The sequence below is a fragment of the Oryctolagus cuniculus genome, chromosome 5 (genome assembly GCF_964237555.1).
Source record: "Oryctolagus cuniculus chromosome 5, mOryCun1.1, whole genome shotgun sequence".
Classification (NCBI taxonomy): Eukaryota; Metazoa; Chordata; class Mammalia; order Lagomorpha; family Leporidae; genus Oryctolagus; species Oryctolagus cuniculus.
The window spans coordinates 46,529,719-46,554,864 of NC_091436.1; the positions used below are offsets into that span (position 1 = coordinate 46,529,719).

Sequence of the window (25,146 nt, forward strand, 5' to 3'; positions counted from 1 at the left end):
GGCCCTCTTAGTTGGCAGAGTGTTCATTTGTATCATTCTCAGATGAATGCCAATTCCTTTAAGAGGCCTCCTCTGCTGTCTCTCACTGGGGAATGTAGGCACTTTCTATGTGGTGTTGTTACACACAAACCTTTTCCTCTTAAAGTGTTACAACAACAAATTCTAATTGCTGGCCGGCGCTGTGGCTCACTAGGCTAATCCTCTGCCTTACGGCGCCAGCACACCGGGTTCTAGTCCCGGTGGGGGCGCTGGATTCTGTCCCGGTTGCCCCTCTTCCAGGCCAGCTCTCTGCTGTGGCCAGGGAGTGACCAGGATAAGTACCTGGCTCCTGGCTTCAGATCAGCACGATGTGCTGGTCGCAGCGCACCGGCTGCGGCGACCATTGGAGGGTGAACCAACGGCAAAGGAAGACCTTTCTCTCTGTCTCTCTCTCTCTCTGTCCACTCTGCCTGTCAAAAAAAAAAAAAAAAATTCTAATTGCTATACTGATGTAACTCACTGAAGGTAGGCCCTGCATCTGTTTTCACTTATTTTACTCCTCAGTCTTGAATGGATTCTTATGATTCTGTTTTTACACTTGAACAAAGAGATTCAGGCTCTGTGGTTTCCCAGGATCCTACTGATTCTGAACTTGTGTGCTTGCATTGAATTGAAAATTATCCAAACTCTAACAAAGGACCCCCCCTCAATAAATATGGAATGATGAATAAATTAATGCATTAATGCATGAAATATTAATTTTCTCTATCTATATGTATGTTTGATTTCTGTGAATTTTTACGTTAGACATTTCTGTGTTTATTAATAAATATATTTATATAATTTAGCTTATATATATATAATTCAGCTTTCATTAGGCCATGGTAATGTCAAGTTTGTCAGTAGCAATGATGAATTTGATAGTAAAATGAAAATTAACTTGAAAACATCCAGATTAAAACAATAAAAATCATAATAATAGAGATTAACATAACACATATAATTTTATATGTGTATATATTATAGATAATTTTTAAAGCACAAGCAAACACACAGACCAAAGTGGGGAAAAACACAATCCAATTATCCCAAGTTAAATAGTGGTTTGTTTTATTGTTTATTGACTTTCTTTTCAACTTTATATTTTACTGTTGATTTCAGAAAACATTTAGCCTCTCCTGAACTTTTAAGCATGTCAATTTCCTCATAGAACAGAAAAACCAATAAAGATAACATAATGATTAATATACAACTAGGAGAAGGCTCATAGAACAGCGGACCTGCTAGGCAGGCAGGACAGGAGGTGTCTGCTCCAGCCTTGTGGGTTGCCAGGAGTTCAGGTAATGGAGTGATCTCAAGTGTTTGCTGACAAATGGCATGTGGTTGGCCCAACTGGTGAGAGTGGAGGTATTCTGCTGGAAGGTAGATAGGATAAAGAAAAAAATAGCCACTGCTGTTAGGTAATAATATATGTTAATTTATTCATAGTACTTTGTGCCAAACACCATGCTTGTCACTAAAAATTCAATGATGACTAGGACTCCATCCAATGATAGAGATAAGAAAGTAAACTCATAGTAATATCACCATGATGAGCACTCCACGAAAACATCTTGGAAGAGTTCTCTGGTAGTACCTTAGAGAAAGGGTGGCTTGGGGTTCAGGTGTAGACTCTGGAACTTAAAGTGGAAGACATAAAATCTGGACCAGGGGTCAATCCTTTGAAACCAGGTGGGAACTTGGTTGAAACAACACAATAGGAGTCCAATGGTAATCATTAATGATAATGTCAGTATTAGATGTTACTGTTAGTTTCCTAGGGTTACCATAACAATGCATCCACAACTGGGTGGCAGAAAAAAGAAGGCATTTACTGCCTCATCATGGCTGAGACTTGATGTCCAAAGTTAAGGTTTCTGCAGGGCTGATTTCTTTCGAGGGCAGTGAAAGAGCATCTGTTCCGTGCCTCTCTCCTAGTTCCTGATGACTTGACATCAATCTTTGGCCTATAGGTCAATTACTCAAATTGTGCTATTCTCATGTCTGTATTTTCACACATTGTGTTCCTCCCATGCATGCCCGTCCCTCTGCCCAATTTCCCTTTTCTATAAGACACCTGTCATGTTGAATTAGGGAGCAGCCTAGTAAGCTCATTTTAACTTGATTAATTACCTCTGTAAAGAACTTATCTCCAAACAAGATGACATTCTAAGATACTAGAATTAGGACTTGGATATATTTTTTTGATGGAACACAATTCACCTCCAACAGTTTTATATGCACAAAGCAGAAGAATGTTTTTAAAAAGAGTGATTTCGGACAGAGGCACCAATTGACCTGGTAAGGACTCTTGAAGTTTCTGGGAAGCAATTGTAGGATTGAAATCTTAAGCTGCCAAAGAATCTAGCTGGTAGTGATTCTGAAAAGAGAACAGGACATTAAAATAAATCTAAATATTGAAATATCCTTGAACCTTTTATAAAAAGCTCTTAAAGCCCATAAGTTAATTTAGTCATCTTACATTGTATAAACTTTTATTTTTGTCTGCTCCCAGCTATGCTTCATTGATTCCTTAAAATACAAAATACATTTTTTCTTTCCCTCTTTGTTTCTACATAGAGCATACATCACTGCTCCTCCGGTGATGGTTCACTTGTGAGGAAGTAATTGCAGCTATTATTGCAAATAGGCAGCCTCAGATGAAAGAGAAATTGTTCATACAATTAAATAAAATTTGAGAATAAAATACATATTTTTATTTATTTACTATTTTCATTGTTAAAGTTTTATTTGAGAGGCAGAAACAGAAAGATAGGGAGAGAAAGAGAGAGACAAAGACAGACAGAGAAATCTCCTATCTACTGGTTCACTCCCTTCATGCCTACAATGTCTGTGTCTGGGCCAAACCAAAGCCAAGAGTCAGGAACTCAGTCTGGGACTCCCATGTGAGTGGCAGGGATCCAGTCACATGAGTCATCACCTGCTGCCTCCTAGAATGTGCACTACCAAGAAGCTGGAATCCACAGTGAAGCTGGGACTTGAATCAAGGCACTCCAAATGGTATACAAGGGTCCTAAGTGATGTCTAAAGCACTATGAAAATGCTTGCTGCAGAACTAATATTTTAGAGAGACAAAAGTCTATTTTTGTGCTTTAAAGGATATGAGGAGTTTTGAAAAATCATGGAAAATTCTTATTACTTTTTCAAGGGGCAGATATACCAAGGAAGAGGATAGAGAGAGAACAAAGGGAGAGTAGAAGAGGGAGGGAGAGGGAGAAAAAAAAAAGGAAAGAGAGAGAGAGAGAGAGAGAGAAGAGGGAGAGAGAATGCTACTATCTGATGATTCACTCCCCAAATGAATGCCAGAGAGCAGGGAACTTGATCCATATCTCCCATGTGGGTGGCAGGGACCCAACCACTTGAGGCACCACTGTTGCCTCCTATGATGTGCATTAGCAGGAAACTCGAATTGGGAGCAGAGTTGGGACTTGCACGCAAGCGCTTTGATATAGCATTTAGGTGTCTCAAGAGATGTCTTAACCTCGGTGCAAAATGCCTGCCTTAATACCATATTTTAATTCCATTTTCATTAACTTTGTGATGATCCCTCATGTAGATCAAATTTAATTTGTACCTTTGGGTAATTTGCCAAATCTTTGCTTTAAATGGAAGCCATTTTACTATGAGAAAGAAATATGTACACATCTGAAAGATAGATCATGAGTAACATGCTTAGAGAATCCAGTCAACACACTTTGGCTCATAAGAATAGGGTCATAGGAGCTGGCACTGTGGCATAGCAGGTATAGGCACCGCTGGCAGTGGTGGCTTTCCATACCAGCAGCAGTTAAGTCCCAGCTGCTGCACTTCCTATCCAGCTCTCTGCTATGGCCGGGGAAAGCAGTGAAAAACGGCCCAAGTCCTTGGGCCCCTGCACCTGTGTGAGAGACCCAGAAGAAGCTCCTGACTTTGGATCAACGTAGCTCTGGCTGTTGCGGCCAACTGGGGAGTGAACAAACTGATGAAAGATTTCACTTTCTCTCTCTGCCTCAGCCTCTCTGTAGCTCTCCCTTTCAAATAAATAAATAAATCTTAAAAAAAGAATAGGGTCATAGTCTACACAGTACCCTCACAGTCAGGACAGCGTAGTTTAGGGGAGAGAGTTTTTAATCAACAGATAAGTCTTAAATTCTTTTCTTGGTCTGCCTTGGATTCTTGGGAGTCTAAGTTTTCTATGGACAAAGATGTTCAATCCAGTTAAACTGTAAATTTTGTGCTTATCTTCAAATTAAAATTATAAATTCTCTCTTTAGGAAGAATAGATATATAATGTTTAAGAAGTTTTCTTACGCAAGAACCTTTTCCTATTGAGTTCATCACTGGCTCTCAAAAAGCCTTTGGATCACTTTGTCTTAACACAGAACTGAAATTCTATAAACTAGTTACAAATAGATAAAATAAATCTTTTTTTTTTTTTTTTTTTTTTTTTGACAGGCAGAGTTAGACAGTGAGAGAGAGAGAGGCAGAGAGAAAGGTCTTCCTTCCATTGATTCACCCCCCAATGACTGCCACGGCCCGCACTGCACTGATCCAAAGCCAGGAGCCAGGCACCTCCTCCTGGTCTCCCATGCGGGTGCAGGGCCCAAGCAGTTGGGCCATCCTCCACTGCCCTCCTGGGCCACAGCAGAGAGCTGGACTGGAAGAGGATCAACCGGGACAGAATCTGGCGCCCCCAACTGGGACTAGAACCCAGGATGCCGGCACCGCAGGCAGAGAATTAGCCAAGTGAGCTGCGGCACCGGCTGATAAAGTAAATCTTACAAAAATGAAATACAAACAGGGAAATAGACACTAACAGAATACATTTGACATTTATTTAGTGATGGCTAAGCTAGAATTTGTGGTTTTTGTAAGATTTCAAACAAATGTGTATTGTGGTCTTTCATAAAATAGTGAATTAAAAATGGATGCATGTTATTTTCATGGAGCTCTTTGTTTCTTATTTAGAATTTATTGACTACTTTAGTACTATTGTGTCCCACAAATAAAGTACCAGCAATCTGAAAGCAGAGAAATTAATTAAAAGAAAAATGAAATCTGTTGTAGGTAATCATGTTCCCTATGTTTTTTGCAATGAAAAGATTTAATGTCTGCTTGCTTATCAATCTATTTTCTTTTGATTCAAGTATTGAAGATTAGTCTTATGCAGCTCTGAAATCAAGCATGAATTCCAAGGTTTTAGTTAATTTAATTTATTTGCTAACTACCCATTGAAGGATGTAATAGCTTATACAAATTAACACTTTAACCATTTTGGCACTAAAACTTCTGATTTTCAAACCAAGAGCTAAGCAATCAAGGAGAGAACTCCTGAAACCACTGTTTGGTCCCTGGAGAGTGTTTTGACCAATATGAACCACAGAGTCAGGGGTACTGTGGGCTCTGATATCTTCAGAAACAGGCAGAGTCTGCCTGGCAAGCACAGCTCAGGGACCGATGGAGAGGTGCCACGCTTGGAGATCGAGTGCCACACTTTAGAGTTGAGTTGAGCTGAATGTTCTGGTCAGGAAAAGGTCAGACTATGTACAAATGCAGGGACAGCAGAACCTTGCCAATTCAGATGCCAAAAATCAAGGCGATTCCAACTGGTGGATTCCATTCGTTTTTAATTATCAGCACACCGAAGGGACTTTTGTTTCTTGTAAATAAGGATGACAAACAAATTAAGCTCTAGCAGGTGCAAAGAGCTTATTTTGTCCTGAGCTAAAACTGTCTTGGCTACGATTTAACTTGCCCAACAGGGCTATGACAAAGAGGTACTCTTTCTTAGCCCAGTTAAGCATTCCTGGTTATGGGTTCTAAGCAAACAGACTCACAATCAAATGCAGTTGCTGTGGTGAATCATTTTTATTTTAGGGCGGTTATTAAAGCAGTTACTGATAGTTGTGTTATTACAATAAAAAACATTTCAAAACTTGGTATTTGAATACAGTCTTGCCAAAGTTTGCAATTTCAGTTCAAGCAGTTTTCGTGGCTGCCTGCCATGCTGAACAGCTCCCTGGAGCCCATGGGTCCAGCTGCTTCACTAAGCTGTATTATGGTGCCAAGTCAGAGGGGGATAATGAAATTCCAGCATACAGTACTGTGTGTAAATCAAAACTTCGTCTGGGATAAACCAGATTTCTCCCCCAGGGTAACAGGAATGAGGCATTAATATGCTAATTTGAGTCTGAATTCAGCTTTGCCTCCCCCACACTCCACCTTGCTCTTTTGATTTTGTATTAATTCTCCCATTTATGCCTGTGCACACGTCAATCTGAAAATCCTTTAGTGGAATGGACAACCAGCTGTCTGAGGTGGGTGAGGCCTGTCCCTGACAGGAGCAGAGCCACAGATTATGTGTCCCCATGGGAATCTTCTCAACCAGGTCTTTGCAAGCCCAGTTTATCACATGCAAACTAGGTTTCCCCCTAGAGAAATATTAAAAGACGCTTTGTTGTTGCCAAGAATTTCTTTTGGTTTTCAGCTTAATTAATAGTGATCCAAAGTAACCAGAAGAAGCTATTTGTGGTCAATGTAAATGTTTTTCTTCCATTATATTGCAAGGTATGTGTTTAACCTTAATAGCTTAGAAGCACCTAAAAAGAAACATTAAATGTAGGAAGAAAAATAATGTTTAAATCTTTTATTTTGTTTCCTCTATGTTTTGCTCTAGGATTTAATTATTTAGGCAATTTTAATAAATTATAAATAATTACAAATGATTGAAAGGAAACAATGCCTATAATATCTCTATCAAACATCTCTAAAGAGAATTTCACTGAAAGATGAACCTAGGTCTTTTTCATATTTTAGGATTTCACTTAATGAAAAATATATTCAGTCCGTCAAATGACACATGGCAAATGATGAGTGAGGGCTGCCAAAATAAACTCCTATGTCATAGCTTTTAAAGATGTAACCTACTGGATAGTAAGACAAGTGAACAATTGTAATATTATTTGTAATGATATAATGGGTGTATGGAATAGGTAGAGGTTAAATAAAACATTACAGATGAGGATGCATTTGTACCAATACTGCAAGATTGTAAGGAAGAGGAAAATGAAAGTGAGGAAATATGGAACTGGGAATTCTAGATGGAGAACACAAACTGGCAGAAGATCAAGGGTATTATGTGGGCACGTGGTGTGCTTCTGTATTTACAAGCATTTTGTTATAACTAAAATGTAACATTCAACGAGAAGCCTTGGTGAGAGATTGGATTAGTAAACTAATGCTATACTATTAAATCATTTAAAATATTTGGCATCTTTACTTAATATATACTAAATTGATCTTCTATATATAAAGATAATTGAAAATGAATCTTGATGTGAATGGAATGGGAGAGGGAGAGGGAGATGGGAGGGTTGTGGGTGGGAGGGAAGTTATAGGGGGGAAAAAGCCAATGTAATCTATAAACTGTACTTTGGAAATTTATATTTGTTAAATAAAAGTTAGAAAATATTTGATAGCACCTACCATGTTGCTAATACTATACTGAACATTTTTTTTAAAATATTTTATTTATTTATTTATTTATTTGAGAGGTAAAGTTACTGAGAAGAGAGGGAGAGACAGAGAGAGAAAGGTCTTCCATCCAATGGTTCACTCCCCAAATGGGCACAGTGGACAGAGCTGAGCCCATCTGAAGACAGGAGCTTCTTCTGAGTCTACCAAACTGGTGCAGGAGTCCAAGTATTTGGGCCATCTTCTACTGCTTTCCTAGAACATAGTAGAGAGCTGTATTGGAAGTGGAGCAGCCGGGACATGAATTGGAGCCCATATGGGATTCCAGTGCCCAGGTGGAAGCTTAGCCTGCTACACCACAGCGCGCCTACCCCCCATTCTGAACTTAGAGTAAGAACGCTAACATTTATTAATAAGTGAATTAAATAATCAAATTTTCATGTTAGAAAAGTTGCTATTAAAGAAATAAATCAAGAGCTAAAGGTTCAAGCGACTAATTAGGATATTATTACAGTAATCAGTGTAAAATTGCATGCCTAATATGGACATCCCACTCCAATGTTTTGAAATGGTCTCTTTCCCCTTTGTCCTTTCTGTTGTTTGAAGAAACTAATTTTATCTCACTTTTCACATTCTTAACTGTTATTCCCCTCCAGGGACCTTCTCCAAGCATGGAGGTGGGATTGGTTCCCATTTATATATCAACATGACACCTTGAATAGCCATAATACTAACTGCACTTAACTATCTATAATTATTTGTTTAGCATCCATTACCATCCATTAGCTTGTTGGCATCAGGATGACAGGGATAGAATCTGTCTTGCTTGGAAGATCTTTTAACACAAGATAGTGCTGTTTCTATCTTTCTGTATAAGTAAATGTTAGGTAGGGAATGTAATATCCAATGAAAGAAGATGAGTAAGAAGAACAACAGAAAGAAAAGATACACAGAGCTTGGCAAATCAACAGAACTGGCAAATAAGAGTGAAAGAAACCAATCAGAGATGAGTTCAATTTCTGTAGCTTGGGTAATTCATAAGGGTTATGAATAAAGTATGAGCTAAGATTATGATATAAATTGGGTCCTATTATAATAATTAATTTATTCATCATTCATATTAAATTAATTTTTTGTATTTGGAAGATTTGATGTCATTATAGTCTTATTCCAGTAAATTGGCAAAAAAAAAATGTATAGTATGTTCCTATAGAGATTTAACCCAAAAAATTTAGGTTGATTATTTTTTTCTTCAGCTGCAAAAAGATATTTATGTTTCTGTATTTTCATCTTTGTATTTCTTTTCTTTTTAAAAATATGTATTTACTTATTTATTTGAAAGGCAGAATTACAGAGAGGCAGAGGCAGAGAGAGAGAGAGAGAGGGAGAGGTCTTCCATCCGCTGGTTCACTCCCCAAATGGCCACACTGGCTGGAGCTGTGCCAATTCAAAGCAAGGTTCCAGGAGCATCTTCCAGGTTTCCCATGCGGTTGCAGGGGCCCAAGGACTTGGGCCATCTTCTACTGCTTTCCCAGGCCATAGCAGAGAGCTGGATCATAGGTGGAGTAGCAGGAACTTGAACCAGTCTACAAATGGGATGCTGGTACTTCAAGCGGCAGCTTTACCCCTATAGCACAGTGCCAGCCCCATCCTTGTATTTCTGCCATTCATTCAGTATTAGAACTGGGCTCCTTTAGCATATATTGTGTTTTTTTTTTTTTTCTATTCTCCAATTCATAAAATGTAAGATTTGGAAGAATCAAGAGGTTTTCTTATTTTTGCAGTCAGATTTGAATTTGTACCAGTTTGCCCTTGATTTTGAAATAAAAATAGAAAGAAAATATAAATCTATTATTATCTTGAAATTTAAACCTCTAAGTATATAAACCTTCATGTCAGTTAAAAAATATCTCTAAAAGTAGAACAATTTTTGACATAAAACTGTCATTTTATTATTTTTATTTAAATGAAAACAATTCTCTGATTATCTGTTTCTTTCCAGTGGTACACAAAGAAAAAGAAAAAGAAAAAGAAAAAGTAAAGGAGAAAGAAAAACCTGAGAAGAAAGGTATGATATTTTTATGCTCTGGCAGACTTTGAATCCTCCTCCTTGACAACCCCTTCTTTATATTCAGAGTTCAGATGACAACATATATCTTCTTTTAGAAATGATTTTATGATTATTTCCTCAAAATGTAATCTGGAAAGTGGAATTTCTGGACTGAAGAAAATAAAGACTCAAGACCCTCAAATTTTGTTACTACTTTAAGCGGTAGAAAAATTGTGGCAAATTTTCCCGTTAGTTGTTAGACTGCCTCACCCCAGATTGATACAAATAAAGCAAGTGTCATTATTTTAAGCTGCATTTTTAATTACCTAGTGGATAGATATTTTTAATTTCTAATTTTTTATCTAGGTATTTAGACTAGATTGGAAATTCAACCTCATTGTTCAACTCCTAAAGACACACTGAGGAAATGTTCTCGCCTTGTTCCCACCTTCACTATACACATAATATCTGACCTTTGCATTCTCACCATAAACCCTAGTATGAGTTTAATTAATTATCTATGTTATCACTTTTGCTAGTAATAACTTATTAATATTACTATAACCTAAATAATATCATACAATATATTTCATTAATATAATATTAAAACCTGTATTTTCATACAAAATCCTGTATATTTTCTATTTTAATTTTTATGATCTAAAAATGTATCTTAGATATTTACATATAAATCAATAATTCTTTTCCTAATTTTTATTAAAAGGCATACATAATATTTAAATCAGAATATTTTCTTTCACCATGTCTTTTAACTGTTATTTTCATGTTTCAAACATTTTAATATGATTTTTTTTTGTTTCTTGTTTCAGTGTTTCATTGATTTTTTTTTAACTTTTATTTAATGAATATAAATTTCCAAAGTACAGCTTATGGATTACAATGCCCCCCCCCAACGTCTCTCCCACCCGCAACCCTCCCCTTTCCCACTCCTTCTCCCCTTCCATTCACATCAAGATTCATTTTTGATTCTCTTTATATACAGAAGATCAGTTTAGCATACATTAAGTAAAGATTTCAACAGTTTGCTCCCACACAGAAACATAAAGTGAAAAATATTGTTTGAGTACTAGTTATAGCATTAAATCTCAATGTACAGCACACTAAGCACAAAGATCCTACATGAGGAGTAAGTGCACAGTGACTCCTGTTGTGGACTTAACAAATTGACACTCTTGTTTATGGCATCAGTAATCACCCTAGGCTCTTGTCATGAGCTGCCAAGGCTATGGTAGCCCCCTGAGTTCACTGACTCTGATCATATTTAGACAAGGCCATGGTTAAAGTGGAATAATATGATTTTTAATGATGTGTATTTCTTTTTGTATAACTCTTTGAACTCATTTCCCATTTCTCCTAAGAGTATGTATGCATGTCATTTGGGAATATACACCCCTAGGCTTAATATGGATTTTTAAATGTCTTTCTCAATTGGTTTTGAAGCGGATGTTAGGATTTCTGTCTGTGTGATTGGGAAATAAATGTGTATGCTTGTGTGTATGCATTTAGCTTCATTATTTTTTTAAGATAACTAAATATATTGACATTCTCTGTGGCATGGCTGCTTTCACATCTTCAGCCAAAGATTAATTTAATAGCCATCAATATATTTTGTTTCCCTCAAACTTAAAGAGTTAGTTTCACACTTTACACCTAACTTTAATTCATCAAAAAACCAGTTGAGGGTATTATGTAAAATAAGATTATAATTTTATTTTTGCAATTGTTTTAAAGTATTTATGTCTAGCATATTAGAACCAGGTTTCAGCTGATTTATGTTACCACAGTATGCAGAGTTCATTGAATTTTCTCATTCTGTGAAGCATTTTACTTAGGTAGAATGTGTTAGAATGTGTTATGACACATTATGTTCATTATAGATTGACACTTGAAAATTATAATCAAATAGTCTTGATTTATTAATACTCAGTGATAGTAGCCATGAATGTCCATATTGTCATCTCCTTTCTCTTGCTCTAGAGACAGGTGTCCATTTCCCATTTACTAGTGAGTTTTACAGAATTATTAACATCAGGTTTTTGTGTACTCTGATTAAATTGCATAATATGATATTCTTGATTCTTTTTCAACTTTCACCATCAATAAATATTATCTGTTAAAAATATTGTCTGTTAAAAATAGTTGAGACATTTTCCCCCTTAAATTATCAATTTATCAAAATTGAGAAACAGAAATAAAATGCTATGTGTTCTTTTACTTACTGTATATCAATTAAGCAATTTTTAATAAGTTCTTTGAATGGAGACCCATGACAGTAGGTAAATGGTGCCATACTTAGCTTAGCATAGTGCTGCTAATCCTAACATTGTCCAAGTTATTACTCATATCCCAAAATAGGAGATCAGGAGGCCTAGTGAGGAGGCTGGCTCCCTGGAGAAGGAAGAGGCACTGGCTCTCTTGTCTGCTCTGCATCTGTCAGGGACACTTGGTCTTCAGTCAGACATTGTGCTTTAAGTTTTCTACCAGGCTAACACATCTCTTGATTCTGGGAAAACTATTCATAGACTGAATTTATTTTTTTAGTAATCAATAGAATATTGATTATTCTAATGCAGTTCAGTAAACATTATAATTTAATAATAAAAGAAATTTAATATATTTTTCTTACTATTATATCTAGCATTTAAATATATTTCTAGAAAATAAAAATATATAACTTTACAAAATAAATACATTTTAAAGTTTGTTAGAATGGTGTGTGTGATCTCCTCTTAGAAGATTCAAATAACAAACTTTTTGAATAAATTTCCAATCCTTTATGCTTGTTGGAACACTCACAGTGAGATACAGCATGGGCAGTCGACAAAAATGAATCAAGTATCATATTCAGTGCTGCCTATTTTAACTTTTTACTTGTGTAATCACTTCTGCTGGTGGCAGTTGTTAACTACTTCAGCTTTTGACAACAATCATTGAAGTTATTTGCTAATTTCTTCTTTTACATAAAGCTTCCTTTACCCTACACACAATCAAATTTTCAATTATTATATATTTCATAGAGTGAATTTAAGGAGAATGTTTTCAGAAATACATATTTGAAGCACACTTTTGTCCTGCTATAAGTAAAGCTTCTGCAGCTTACTATTTTTATTATTTAGTTGAAGAAATAAAAGTATTTGGGGCTCAATTTGACTCCTTTTCTTTTTTTGACAGGCAGAGTGGACAGTGAGAGAGAGAGACAGAGAAAAGTTTTCCTTTTCCGTTGGTTCACCCTCCAATGGCTGCTGCGGCCAGCGCACCGCACTGATCCGAAGCCAGGAGCCAGGTGCTTCTCCTGGTTTCCCATGCGGGTGCAGGGCCCAAGCACTTGGGCCATCCTCCACTGCACTCCTGGGCCACAGCAGAGAGCTGGCCTGGAAGAGGGGCAACCGGGACAGATTCCAGTGCCCCAACTGGAACTAGAACTGGGTGTGCTGGCGCTGCAGGCAGAGGATTAGCCTATTGAACCTATTGAGCCAGGGTGCCAGCCGACTCCTTTCTTAAACCCATGATTTAACTAAATCTCTACTTTTGTCACTGAATTTTCCAAAATTTATTTGTGGGAATTGAAAAATAAAAGAATAATTTGGGAAACTACCAAACCAAACAGATGAATACCCATGTATCTGAACTGTAAGAATTAGCTGGACATGCTATTGAGTTTCTCAAATTTACTTATGTCACTATGTGACATAAGACTTCATTTGGGTACCTACATTAAATAGAAGTTAAAAATAAATTCATATTGATTTATTAATTTATTAGGTAAAAATGAGAATGTACAATGTTTTAAAGACATGGAATACTGTTGAATTAAGAAGCTGCACTCAGTTAGTAATCTTTATTTAAATTACTATATATACTTTTGTTGATTCTCAATGAAAGGTGTTATCCTTTGGGAAATGTTTGGAAATCTTTTGGTTGTTAAAAATGACACTGGAATGCAGGGCATTTGGTAAACAGGCACTAGCAATCATATACACTTTTCAGCATTCCATACAGTAAGGAATTGTTCTTTCCCAAATGTCAATCGTGCCCCTGTTGAGAAACACTGTACTTAATCAAAATTTAGTCCTGATTTAAATATTTCTTGTTATTAATTCTAAAGAGGGTACTTCTTCTTGACACAATGATATATATTTCAACAAATTCTTATAACGTTGTTCCCTCAGTTTTTCCTCCTTGAAAGCTTTATGTATTTCTTAAGAAGAAGGAAGTTATGTCTAGCTTTCAACATACTTTCTTATTCTTAATGTCAAGTGTTTTACAGTAAACTTTACACTTACATTGGTAACTTTTTGTTCCTGAATTAGGCTCATTAACGTTGTAAGTCTTTAAAATATTTCATGATTTTGATAATTATAGAACTGGGATCAAGAGTAAACTTGTTTTGAAATCTGTTAAAATTATATACTAATATAAACATTTTCTATTTAAGCAACTCACAAGGAAAAACTTGAGAAAAAAGAAAAACCAGAAACAAAGACAGTGACAAAAGGTATCTTTTCTCTCTATTATTTTTCTTTCTTTTTACTTTAAATGATTACATTTGGGGTAACAGCTGGACATTTGTAAGCATTCGCTACTTCACTTGCATAAAAAAGAATTTTACCTCATGCTTACAAATTAATATCCAAAATAATAATAAAACTAAATACTTAAAAGATAATTTCAAAATGTGAGAGAAAATGAAAACTCATTATACGTAATTGGTAGAATTTTAGTCTCCATGATTTTTACCTCTTAGTGTCATCCTCACAGTTATGTTACATTACATGGTAAAAATAATTTTGCAAAAGCCAGTGAAAGTTGATATAAACTGCAGAGATGATCCTGGATTATATGGTGGGTTCAATGTACTATAAAAAGTATTTATAACAAAGACTCAGCAGAAAAGAAAGTGAAACTTGAAGTGTGAGGGCTTATTCTGCTTGATTGGTATGAAACTGAGGGGGGCACAGGGAAAAAAGTGGGAGGTGAATTCTATCCCCATACTGAATAAGCCTGGATGCCAGTTGTCCCAAGAGACTGTGGTACGAAACGCAACCCTGTTGACAACTTGATCTTAGCCTTATAAGTCCTATCCAGAGAATCCAGTTGAGCCATTTTAAGCCAACAATTTTGAATCACAAAAACTGGAAGATAAAAAATGGGTATAGCTTTATGTAGTTAAATGTGTTTTAATGTATTACTGCATCAATAGGATATTATCATAACTTTTGGTTTACAGTTCTTGAAAAATGTTATACCTTGAAATTGATTTTAGAAGATTCAAATTTAGAATTTTTTTCATGAGTACATATTGATCAGTCTTAAGTCTTAAGACTGAAAATGGAACATATCTTGATAATATGTCCCAAATTTAGAATATGACTACACCATTACGTTTCTTGGAAGATTGAGCAAACCAGATTTTTCTACTTTAAAATATCTATTGATTGATTGGTACTAGAAAAGCATGAATTTTAACTGTAGTTCAATGTTATACTCTAATTTAAATGTCTTTTTCACATTTTATAATGTAGGTTTCATATGGTGTTATTTTCAAGAAATCAATAATTTCAGTAAAATAGTTTCTATTTTCAAAAGTGTTCATAAATTACAAAATAATAAGGTATGTGAGACATATATATTTAAATAATCTATAATGTAAAATATTTTACTGAATTAAAATTGTTGAATTTTAAAATAAAGATTGTTTCTAGGAATTTAGCATGAATATATTCTAAAAGATTGAAATGCAATTATATTCTATTTGATTTTTCTTCCATTTCACAGATATGAATGAAATTATATCATATGTAATAAAGTATATATATATGTATTGAAATTTTCATAGATCTATTAGAGCTCACTCAAATTAATTACTTAATGCAATAGTGAGGAAACTGATCTTCAGAGAAAGAAAACAGTTGGCCAGGTCAAATTCATATCATTAATATACAGTTGGATTCAGTCATAAATTCAAGCATAGTAATATAAAGTGAATATTCTTTCCAAAGATAATTAAAGGCTTCAAGCATAATTCATTAATTCAACAGGCATATATTTAATATGTATTAGTTTTTTATTTTTTTTTAATATTTATTTATTTGAAAGGCAGAGCTACAGAGAGCAGAGGCAGAGAAATAATTCTTTCTTCTGCTGATTAGCTTTCCAAATGGCTGCAATGGCTGTTTCTGGGCCGATCCAAAGCCAGGAGCCAGGAGCTTCTTCTGGTTCTCCCACGTGGGTGCAGGTGCCCAGGCACTTGAGCAGTCTTCTACTGCTTTCCCAGGCCATAGCAGAGAGCGGGATCAGAAGTGGAGAAGAGGGGACTTGAAACATTGCCCATATAGGATTCAGGCACGGGTGGTGGCTTTACCTGCTACACCACAGTACTGGCCCCCCTTTATTGTTGTTTAAAACATTACCATGAACTCTGAGACTTAAATCAATGCACATTATTGTCTCACAGTTTCTGCAGGTCAAGAATCTGTGCATGAATTAGTTCAATGGTCCTTTTTCACAGTCTCAGGAGATTGCCAGCACTGTGTTAACTAGGGATGCACTCTCATTTGGAGGTTCAACTGAGGGAAAATCATTTTCAAACTCATTTACATTGTTGTTCATTCTCCAGGGTTGTTTGAAAACTTTGGTCCCCTACTGGCTGTTGGCTTGAAGGATCATCACTTGATAGTTAACTTCATCAAACCTAGCCAGAAAGAGACAGATGAAAAGCTTCTGATATAAAATAAGTAATAAAATGTGTGCTTTAATAAAAATTCAGGCAAATGGAAGCTAAGGAGAAGAAATGGTTAAATACAATAGTTGAGGCAAGTTTTGCATGTGAATTGAATATGACAGTTTGTAGGTTAATGAAAAACATAGGAAATATAATAAAGACATTGTTTTATGTTTTACGCAGAAATACATGAGATATTTAAGAAAAAAGAACTGATCTAGTGTAGGAAGTAACTTCTAGAGATGCTAAGAGAGGAGAGAGAAGATGAAGTTAAGTGTCACAGAGTTTTAAATATTACACTAAAATTTCTTCAAATAGTTATACTAACTGTGCTGACTTAAAGACGTCTATCACCTAACTGTGAGCCCAAGCTGATCTACTCTCTGGAGGTTTTTTGCTGTGATCATCTAAGAGTTTGTATGACTTTGAAACGCTGTTGGCCATCCTAGTGGATCTTTCTCTCCGGACACTCATAAACATTTCAGTGTGGGGTTCTGGAATGATCTTGATTTATAGTCATATGTCGAAAGATGGTGATTCCAGTCACAGAAATGTATGAGTTTGCCGCAGGAAAGAGAAACAAGCAAAGGAGAAATAGAAATGGTTTATAGGAAGAGGAAGAAAATTCTGAGAATAATCGCAGAAGCCAGAAAACTATGGAAATTTATGGAGTACTTGAGTGATATTTCTGGGAGAATTTTATGATCAAATAACTTTGGATAATGTGTATAGCATAATCTTTCTTCTTGAAGATCAACATTACACTCTAGCCTTGAGCAATTTTACAGTAAGGATTTAGCTTTGAGGAATTTCATAGTAAAGTAAGTGGTTTATTGTTTACAAAATTAGTTGTTCACGGCACAAATCTCTACTTCTAAAGCAGTATCCACATTTTCCTGTAAAATTTTTGAGGACCATTGTGTTAGGAGGGTTGGTCCAGTCGATTAAATACAGTACTACAGATGGTTATGCTTCTGCTGCCTAACTAGCATGTAGCTAGCATGTGGACAGTTTCACTTTTTTTTTTTCTACAACACCTCCAACTATCAGTTCATGAGAAATATGTTATGAAAGAACTATCCAAGTATTTAAAATATTTTTGCAACAAGTAAACACATTTTAGCTTTATTTTTGAAACATTATTTTAAAGTTTCATCATATCTATTTGACTTAGTCATTGTTCAGCATTCCAAGTCACGAAACTCGATTCCACTGTTCCATCAAATCTTTTTATTTGTTTATTTATTTTTATTTATTTTTCTTGACAGAGTGGACAGTGAGAGACAGAGAGACAGAGAGAAAGGTCTTCCATTACTGTTGGTTCACCCTCCAATGGCCGCTGCGGCCGGCGCGCTGCAGCCAGCGCACTGCACTGCTCCGAAGCCAGGAGCCAGGTGCTTCTCCTGGTCTCCCATGCGGGTGCAGGGCCCAAGGATTTGGGCCATCCTCCACTGTACTCCCAGGCCATAGCAGAGAGCTGCCCTGGAAGAGGGGCAACTGGGACAGAATCCGGTGCCCCGACTGGGACTAGAACCTGGTGTGCCGGCGCCGCAGGCAGAGGATTAGTATAGCGAGCCGCAGCGCTGGCCCCATCAAATCTTTTAAACAAGTGACAATAAAAGCTGCACATTGAAGTAGCAAATGATAAGAGATTCCAACATTGCAGTAGACTTACAGTGGTGTGTTTTTGTTGTTGTATACAATAAATAATGTCAATACACAGTATCCATTATGAATAATTTCCAGAATGGTGTACTGTATTACAATTATTGCTTTTATAAAGTAATGGACTGACTGATAAATCTTTCTCTCAGTTCACTCTTCCAAATGCACATAGCATCAAATTTATATATGTGTTTATATTATATAAAATTTAATTCATGAATATGTTCATGTGTATTCTATTTTCAAGCCTTTTCTATTTCCAAGGATATACTTAGGGCCTTAAAAGCCCTTAGAATTATTATCTTTGACTTGACATGAGAAAAAAAAATCCAATGTCTTCACCCTTTGTCTATTTAAGCTAAATCATTTGAGGTTATGCATCTTAGTTATCTTCAAATAGATTTCATTGTTTTATTAAAATTGCTGTGCTTGCATTTCTTTTTCTTGAATCAAACTCAAGATTTTTCAGTTGTGAAGCAAAATGATCACAATCTTGCTAAGAGGCAAGTTCTTTAGATCTTTGGTGTGGAAATTATCTTTCACTGAACATGCTTATTATACATTCCCTGCATATTTCTAACGCCTCCTTGTTGACATGCTAAGTTCCTGATTATTTTAAAATGATATTTCAGTTTATGAATCAGAAAGATTCCCAACTTACAAGTGAACTATGATTTTTGCTTTTTTGGGAGTCCAATATTGTACTGCATATAAATGCATAAAACTCTAAAATTTGATCACAAGTACTTATGTCAAGGACACTGCTTTTCTACCTTATTCTCTTTAAGAATTGCTCTTAATAATCAATTACAAATGAACTATTATGTTGGAGAGAGACTATAATAATCCAACTGTTCTTAATTCTGCAGAGGAGAAGAAAGCTCGAACTAAAGAAAAGATTGAAGAAAAGACTAAGAAGGAAGTGAAAGGTGTGAAACAGGAGAAAGTGAAACAAACGGTTGCAAAGGCAAAAGAAGTACAGAAAACACCGAAACCCAAAGAGAAGGAAAGCAAAGAGACTGCTGCTGTTTCAAAACAAGAACAGAAAGGTAAACAATCAGAGGAGGCAGCTGGTTGTTTTAAGAGAACATTGGGCAAGAAGCAGATGCAGTGAAATTAAAAACTGCTAAAGGGCGAAACCAGACTTCAAATAGGGTAAAATATTATACGTACATACATAAATGTATGTATGTGTGTGTAAGTATATATATGTATATGTATCTATATGCAAAAACTCTTGAAATGAAATTCAACAAATTGGGAATTAGTATTTCTTTATAGACATAGTAAAATGTGCTCATACATATGAAGATGCATTTTAAAGTGTTTTTCAAGAGGTTTTCAGTTAGCATCTGGATTATTCAATGACTAGATAAGTGTTGAATTTTTGAGCTGAACAACTTCTTTTTTGTAAGATTTATATTATTTATTTAAAAGACAGAGTTGCAGATAGAGGTTGAGCCAGAAACAGAAAAAGATCATCCATCCGCTGGTTCACTCTCCAAATGGCCACAACAGCCAGAGCTGAGTTGATCCGAAGCCAGGAGCCAGGAGCTTTTTCCAGGTCTCCCACGTGGGTTCAGGGCCCCAACCATTTGGGCCATCTTCTACTGCTCTTTCAGGCCATAGAAGAGAGCTGGCATGGAGGTGGAGTAGCCGGGACTCAAACTGGTGTCCATATATGATGCTGGCGCTGCAGACTTGGGCTTTAACCCGCTGTGCCACAGCGCTGGCCCTGAGCTGAACAACTTCTAATAAGTGACTAAATAATGATTACATTTGTCCTATTTGTACAAAAGCAGTCCCGACAGAATGACAGCAGTTCTCAGGGAGTTACTCAGGAAATGGGTTTTCAAATAATGTTGAACAAGTATAACAACTATAGACATTCCTGATGCCACTGGAGGAACACACTGTATAGAATATATGTCAAAATATTCAGATTAATTTAATTTAATAATGAAAACCTCATTGATAAAAGAACTCTCAGGGTTATTTGCCAGTTTTCATTGACTATGTATATGATTCTAGAAAACTTTGCTTCTGACAAATTGTGCCACTCTTCACAAGCTGATATGGCAGTTACATCCCCACTTCCCAGAGACACAGCATTTAATCAAGCAGAATTTAAACCTGAAGTTCTTTGCCACTCAATCCTGAGACTCTCTATTTGAAGTGCTGAGTTCTAATCTGTTGTGACTATGTCTGAAAATTATAATCCTTAGAAGTACTGCAAAATAAAATGTTCCTTTATGCTGTCAATAATTTTATTTGAGGGCTAAAATCAAGGAATCATTTTCTAATGGATTTTAATTTAAGAATTTTTAAACCTCGGTATAGAGGAAGTTATTTGGAGAGTGAATCTGAAAATAATGTTTCCTCATTGTAAACTAAATGATATGAAATTTGCAATTTATTTTTGTTTTATCCACTCTTTGAACTATCTTTTTAGCCCGAATTCAATTATTTATAAGCTTTGACTTACAAATATCTGTAAACTGTGTTTTATAAGATAATATACACTTTTTTTAAAGATTTATTTTATTTATTTTTTTGAAAGAGTTACAGAGGGAGGTGGAGATAGAGAGACAGGTCTTCCATCCCCTGGTTCACTCCCCAGGTGGCCACAGCGGCTGGAGCTGTGCTGATCTGAAGCCAGGAGCCAGGGCTTCTTCCAGGTCTCTCACGCAGGTGCAGGGGCCCAAGGGCTTGGGCCATCTTCCACTGCTATCCAAGGCCATAGCAGAGAGCTGGATGGGAAGAGGATCAGTCAGTATTAGAACTGGTGGCCATATGGGCTCTTCAAGCCAGGGCTTTAACCCACTGTGCCATAGCACCGGCCCCAAATATACACTTTAAAAAAATATTTCAGAAAGGAAAAAAGTAAACAATTTATCTTTAATTATCTTATTTTACTGATCCACAAACATTTTAATTTAGATAATTTTCATTTATTGAAGTGCAATATTTTAAGAAATGTGGGAAATTAAAACTTTGGAGCACTAACTTTTCTTCAGTTTTCAAGATTTTTATATTCCTTAACATAAATTAAAATTATTAGATTTTTAAAACCTCTATCATTTATGAAATATTTTGGATAAAATGTATGTAGTAAATAAAAATGAGATATTTTCAATGGAATATTTTGCTATGATAGAAAACAAAAAAATTAATCTTCAGTTTCACCAAGTGTCTAGTTGGATCTTAAAATGTTTTGCATTTTAGATTTCCCACTAAAAAGGAAAAATAATCACATGGAACAAATTGAAGTATACCATGAATATTTTGATATTTTATCCATAAGTACAGTATGTCAAATTTTATTCCAGTTATATATGGGACTGTCAAAATACTTATCTAGCAACCAAGAACAGAAGCAGAGTTTTGATATTCACCTCTCTCATCTTTGAGATTTTGGGGGGTATATATTTTACTTATTAGGATTTGTCCAGAACACTTTCAAATGATATTTATTTTCCAGGTAGAGCATATTTTATTTCTATCAGTAATCACATTTATTAAAAGCCACTGTATTATCATTTTCATTTGCTTTGTACTGCTTTCATTTGTGCATGAAAACTATTACCTATTATAAGGATATTCAAATATAACTTACATGCAAAAGCAAAAGTGATTTTATCAGCTAACTAAATGCATTTACTAGAGCAAGACCCCTATAAAGAACAGCTATCATCAATTAAATAAATGTTTCAGTAGGTAAATAATAAAATCTTAGCCTCTAATGGCTAATAAGGCATACAAATATGCTGATTTATCCTTTTTACAAGAAAAATTTAACAATATTTTTTGATAAAAATAAAATCATATGGTGGTTTCAACTAAAAGGATAAATGAAAATGTGGTGATTTGAAAAATAACATAAAACAGTTTTGATTTTGAGAATCTTATATGGTGGCTTTATAAACTTGTTTATTTTGTTCTCATTTGGGCAAGAGATTATTTACTAACTTAGCATAAGTTTGATCTACCAATTTTGAGGTACTTTCATATGGATTTTTAGATAATTTTTCAAGCATATAGGGCACACATGTCTTTTACTCCTTGGGAAACAGGTTTTTATATCGCACACATTAAATTATGTAATATATAGGTTAATTTAGTCAAGAAGGTCACTCAATAGATTAACATATGTACACTTGAACATTGGGGATAATATGCCCGTGTATATCATGTCTATCATTTAAAGTTACACACACACTTATCTATCATACAATCTTACTGTTACGGACCAATCTGTTCAAAATAGGGTAAGAGAGGCTGGCATAACCAAATATTGTTCACTAGATTTCTGATGGTGTCTAGCAATTCTGCGGAAGAAAAAAAGAATCATAAAACTGTATCCCAGTGCACTTTTCTCATTCTTTCTTCTTTCTAACAAATATTTGAATAGTTGAGGCAAAGATAGTATAGCTAATATGTGTCTACCTTTAGAACATGGGACCTCAGGTGCCCATCTTCATTTGAGGTTTTTTAAAAATGTCCCTTCTGTTGATATTCTGCATCCAGAATGCATTTTTCTCTCAGCTGCCACTCCACAGGGAATACCAAATAGGCAGCAGCTGAATGATATCCATCACTGCTTCCTGAAGACCAAGAAAGGGGGAAATGGACAGCATGCATTCTGCCTAAAAGGATGTTAGGTAAAAATAGAGTTGTTTATAAAATATGACATTGTCTAATGAAAATGATTATGCCATATTTATGAAAATTGGAATGGTACGACAATTCATATTTTCTTTAGGACACATGTCCTGCTGTAACATTTTGTTTTGTTTTGTTTTTATGGTTTGCTTGTTTGTTTTTTCTTTTGCTTTTTTTTAAAAGAAAAATCTACAAAATGAATTCCTAGAAATCAGGAAGGGTTGGTTTTGCTCTGTTCTTTGACAGGTGAAGCAGACACACTAGGGAGTTTCAAACCCAAATCTACCTACTTAAAAAAAAATCTCAAAATTTCTAATTTAATGTGTCTCAAGAACATTCTTATGTTCTTATTGGTGTTGGTGCCATTAGAATGCAAGATCACAAAATTATTTAATAACCAAAACCACATAAGTTTGGTAGCTTAAGTCATAATTTTCTATATTAAAAACAGTTCTTTGAATTCAGAGATACCTCCTTTTCAAATTAGAAGCTCATTCCACTGTTGGTGAATCAGTTAAATGAATAATTTTATGGTCAAAAAAATTACATAATACACACAAACATTGTATTTTGGTAATCATTCAGTTTAGCAACTAAAAAGTTTCATTACAGTGTCAACATTCAGTGAAACAGAACACTCTGTGGAGTGAATATTTTAGTTAATTTAATACTGGATTCAACATACTATGTGTTTAATCGACTCATCCCAATCTTGGGCAGAGAACAATATTTCATTTTGGGGCTTCTGCAAAAACATAACATTAAAAATAACTCCTGCATTCTGCACCTCCAATATACATAAAAACAAAGCCTCTCCTTAGCTCTCATAGAAGGTAATACTGTCACAAGTAATCACTGTGAAGAAAAATGTAGATCAGTGATTCTGCTAGTACAGTATAATTAGATCTATCTGGAAAGTTTGTTAAACATGCCTATTCCTGAGATGTAGATCCATGGATTATACATTTTTGGCTGTTGGTGCCCAGAAATCTACGTTTTGGCAAATACCCCATCTTTTTGATGTGTAAGTTGCCCTTTGAAAGCCACTCCCACATTATTGAAAGAAGCAACCTAAAAAAATTCTAGTCCTGCTAGTACTGAAAGGAACAGGAAAAACTCAATTTTTAGAAAGTATTCCTTGGTTAAAGTTCAAATTTTCCATTTAAGGGAAATGTACTTTTTCACTTTGCTTTCTTTTGCAGACAAGCTTTCAATTCTATTTTTGCTGAGGAAAGAGAAAGTACCATTTACCTTTGTCTTACTTCTCTGCTGTACCTGGGGTTCCCAGATCCTAGGATCGGAACCTCCAGTCAGTTTTGCCAGTACCATAAAAGAGCAAATAGATCATGCACTGACCCAAGAACTGGTCTCCCTCCATTTCTCATCTCACCCTTGGGAAAAATGTCTCAAGCACCACAACAATCCAAATATAAGAAATTTTTTGAAACTTTATATGAGTGTTGGCTTATCCATATTTAGGTTTAATGAAAAGATTAAATTTGTACATCTACTGTAGTAACTACATTTATTTTTTAAAGATATGGTTTACAATAAAAGTGGATTACATTATGAATACTGTCAATTTTCTTTAAAAAAAACTGACGTTTAAAAGCATCCTTGAATGTGTACTTTTGTAGTAAAATGTTTTGCTCTATTATGTTTGATATACTTAATTTGGAGCAATTAAGATTGTCTCATACCTCATAAATTCAATAAACTTTTGGTTCAAAGTTGTCTTTGGATTTGGTGGATTAATAAAATGACTTTTAGGAATGTTAAAGTGTAAATCATTTTGAACAAGAATTATTTCATTATCTATGAGCTTTAAAGAAGACATGGTAAAACTTGCAGACTGATTCATTAACTGAGAATTGAATTGGATTGGATTGGATTGGATTGGATTGGATTGCTCTCAGGAGAATCTAAAGTTGTGTGAGAATTTAAAATTGGTGCAATGACTTTACAGCAGAAAGAAAACCAACTCCTGAAATGATTTTTGACAAAGTCTGTATCAAATATGCATATACAATGTTTCTTTTTACCATTTTCATAGATTATATGCTAGTCAAGTTCATAAGATGATCTTATGAAAATTAATTAATTAATTACCTTAACAGTGATATCATTCAGTGCTGTTGTTCTGTTCTTTCTGATCTTTTAATTAGGGAGCATTTCCATGCAGAGGTTCCATGAGAGATTGCAAAAGAGTGAGCCCTCATTTAGCCAGCTAACAGAAGGGATGAGAAAAACTATTTGGTGAAACATTCCAAGTTGGAAACAACTTCCTTTTGTAAAACTTCTGCTTCATTGTTGGAAATCCATATAAGAGAAAATAAGAAAAATGTCTTTAATACCATGACTTTTATAATAAATTTAACAAAACAGTTTTGATTAAAAAAACACAACTACTATTATATTACCCTATATGCGTCTATTTCAATCTTTAAGGTTAATGTTGTATGGAATAAAATGAGCATTATGTTTATTATATCTGCTCCCCCACACCATGTGTTTATAAATATAAAATATACCTTCA

General features: G+C 35.1%; 1 protein-coding gene across 1 annotated transcript in view; it reads left to right on the forward strand.

The window, feature by feature from the left end:
• The window catches only part of TRDN (triadin), a gene marked incomplete at its 5' end in the record, with an annotated part of 426,296 nt that overhangs the window by 110,950 nt on the left and 290,200 nt on the right, over nt 1-25,146 (forward strand). Inside the window, 3 exon segments of the mRNA NM_001082743.1 lie at nt 9,494-9,559; nt 13,998-14,057; nt 18,818-18,997. Coding sequence (NP_001076212.1) covers nt 9,494-9,559; nt 13,998-14,057; nt 18,818-18,997 — 306 coding nt within the window.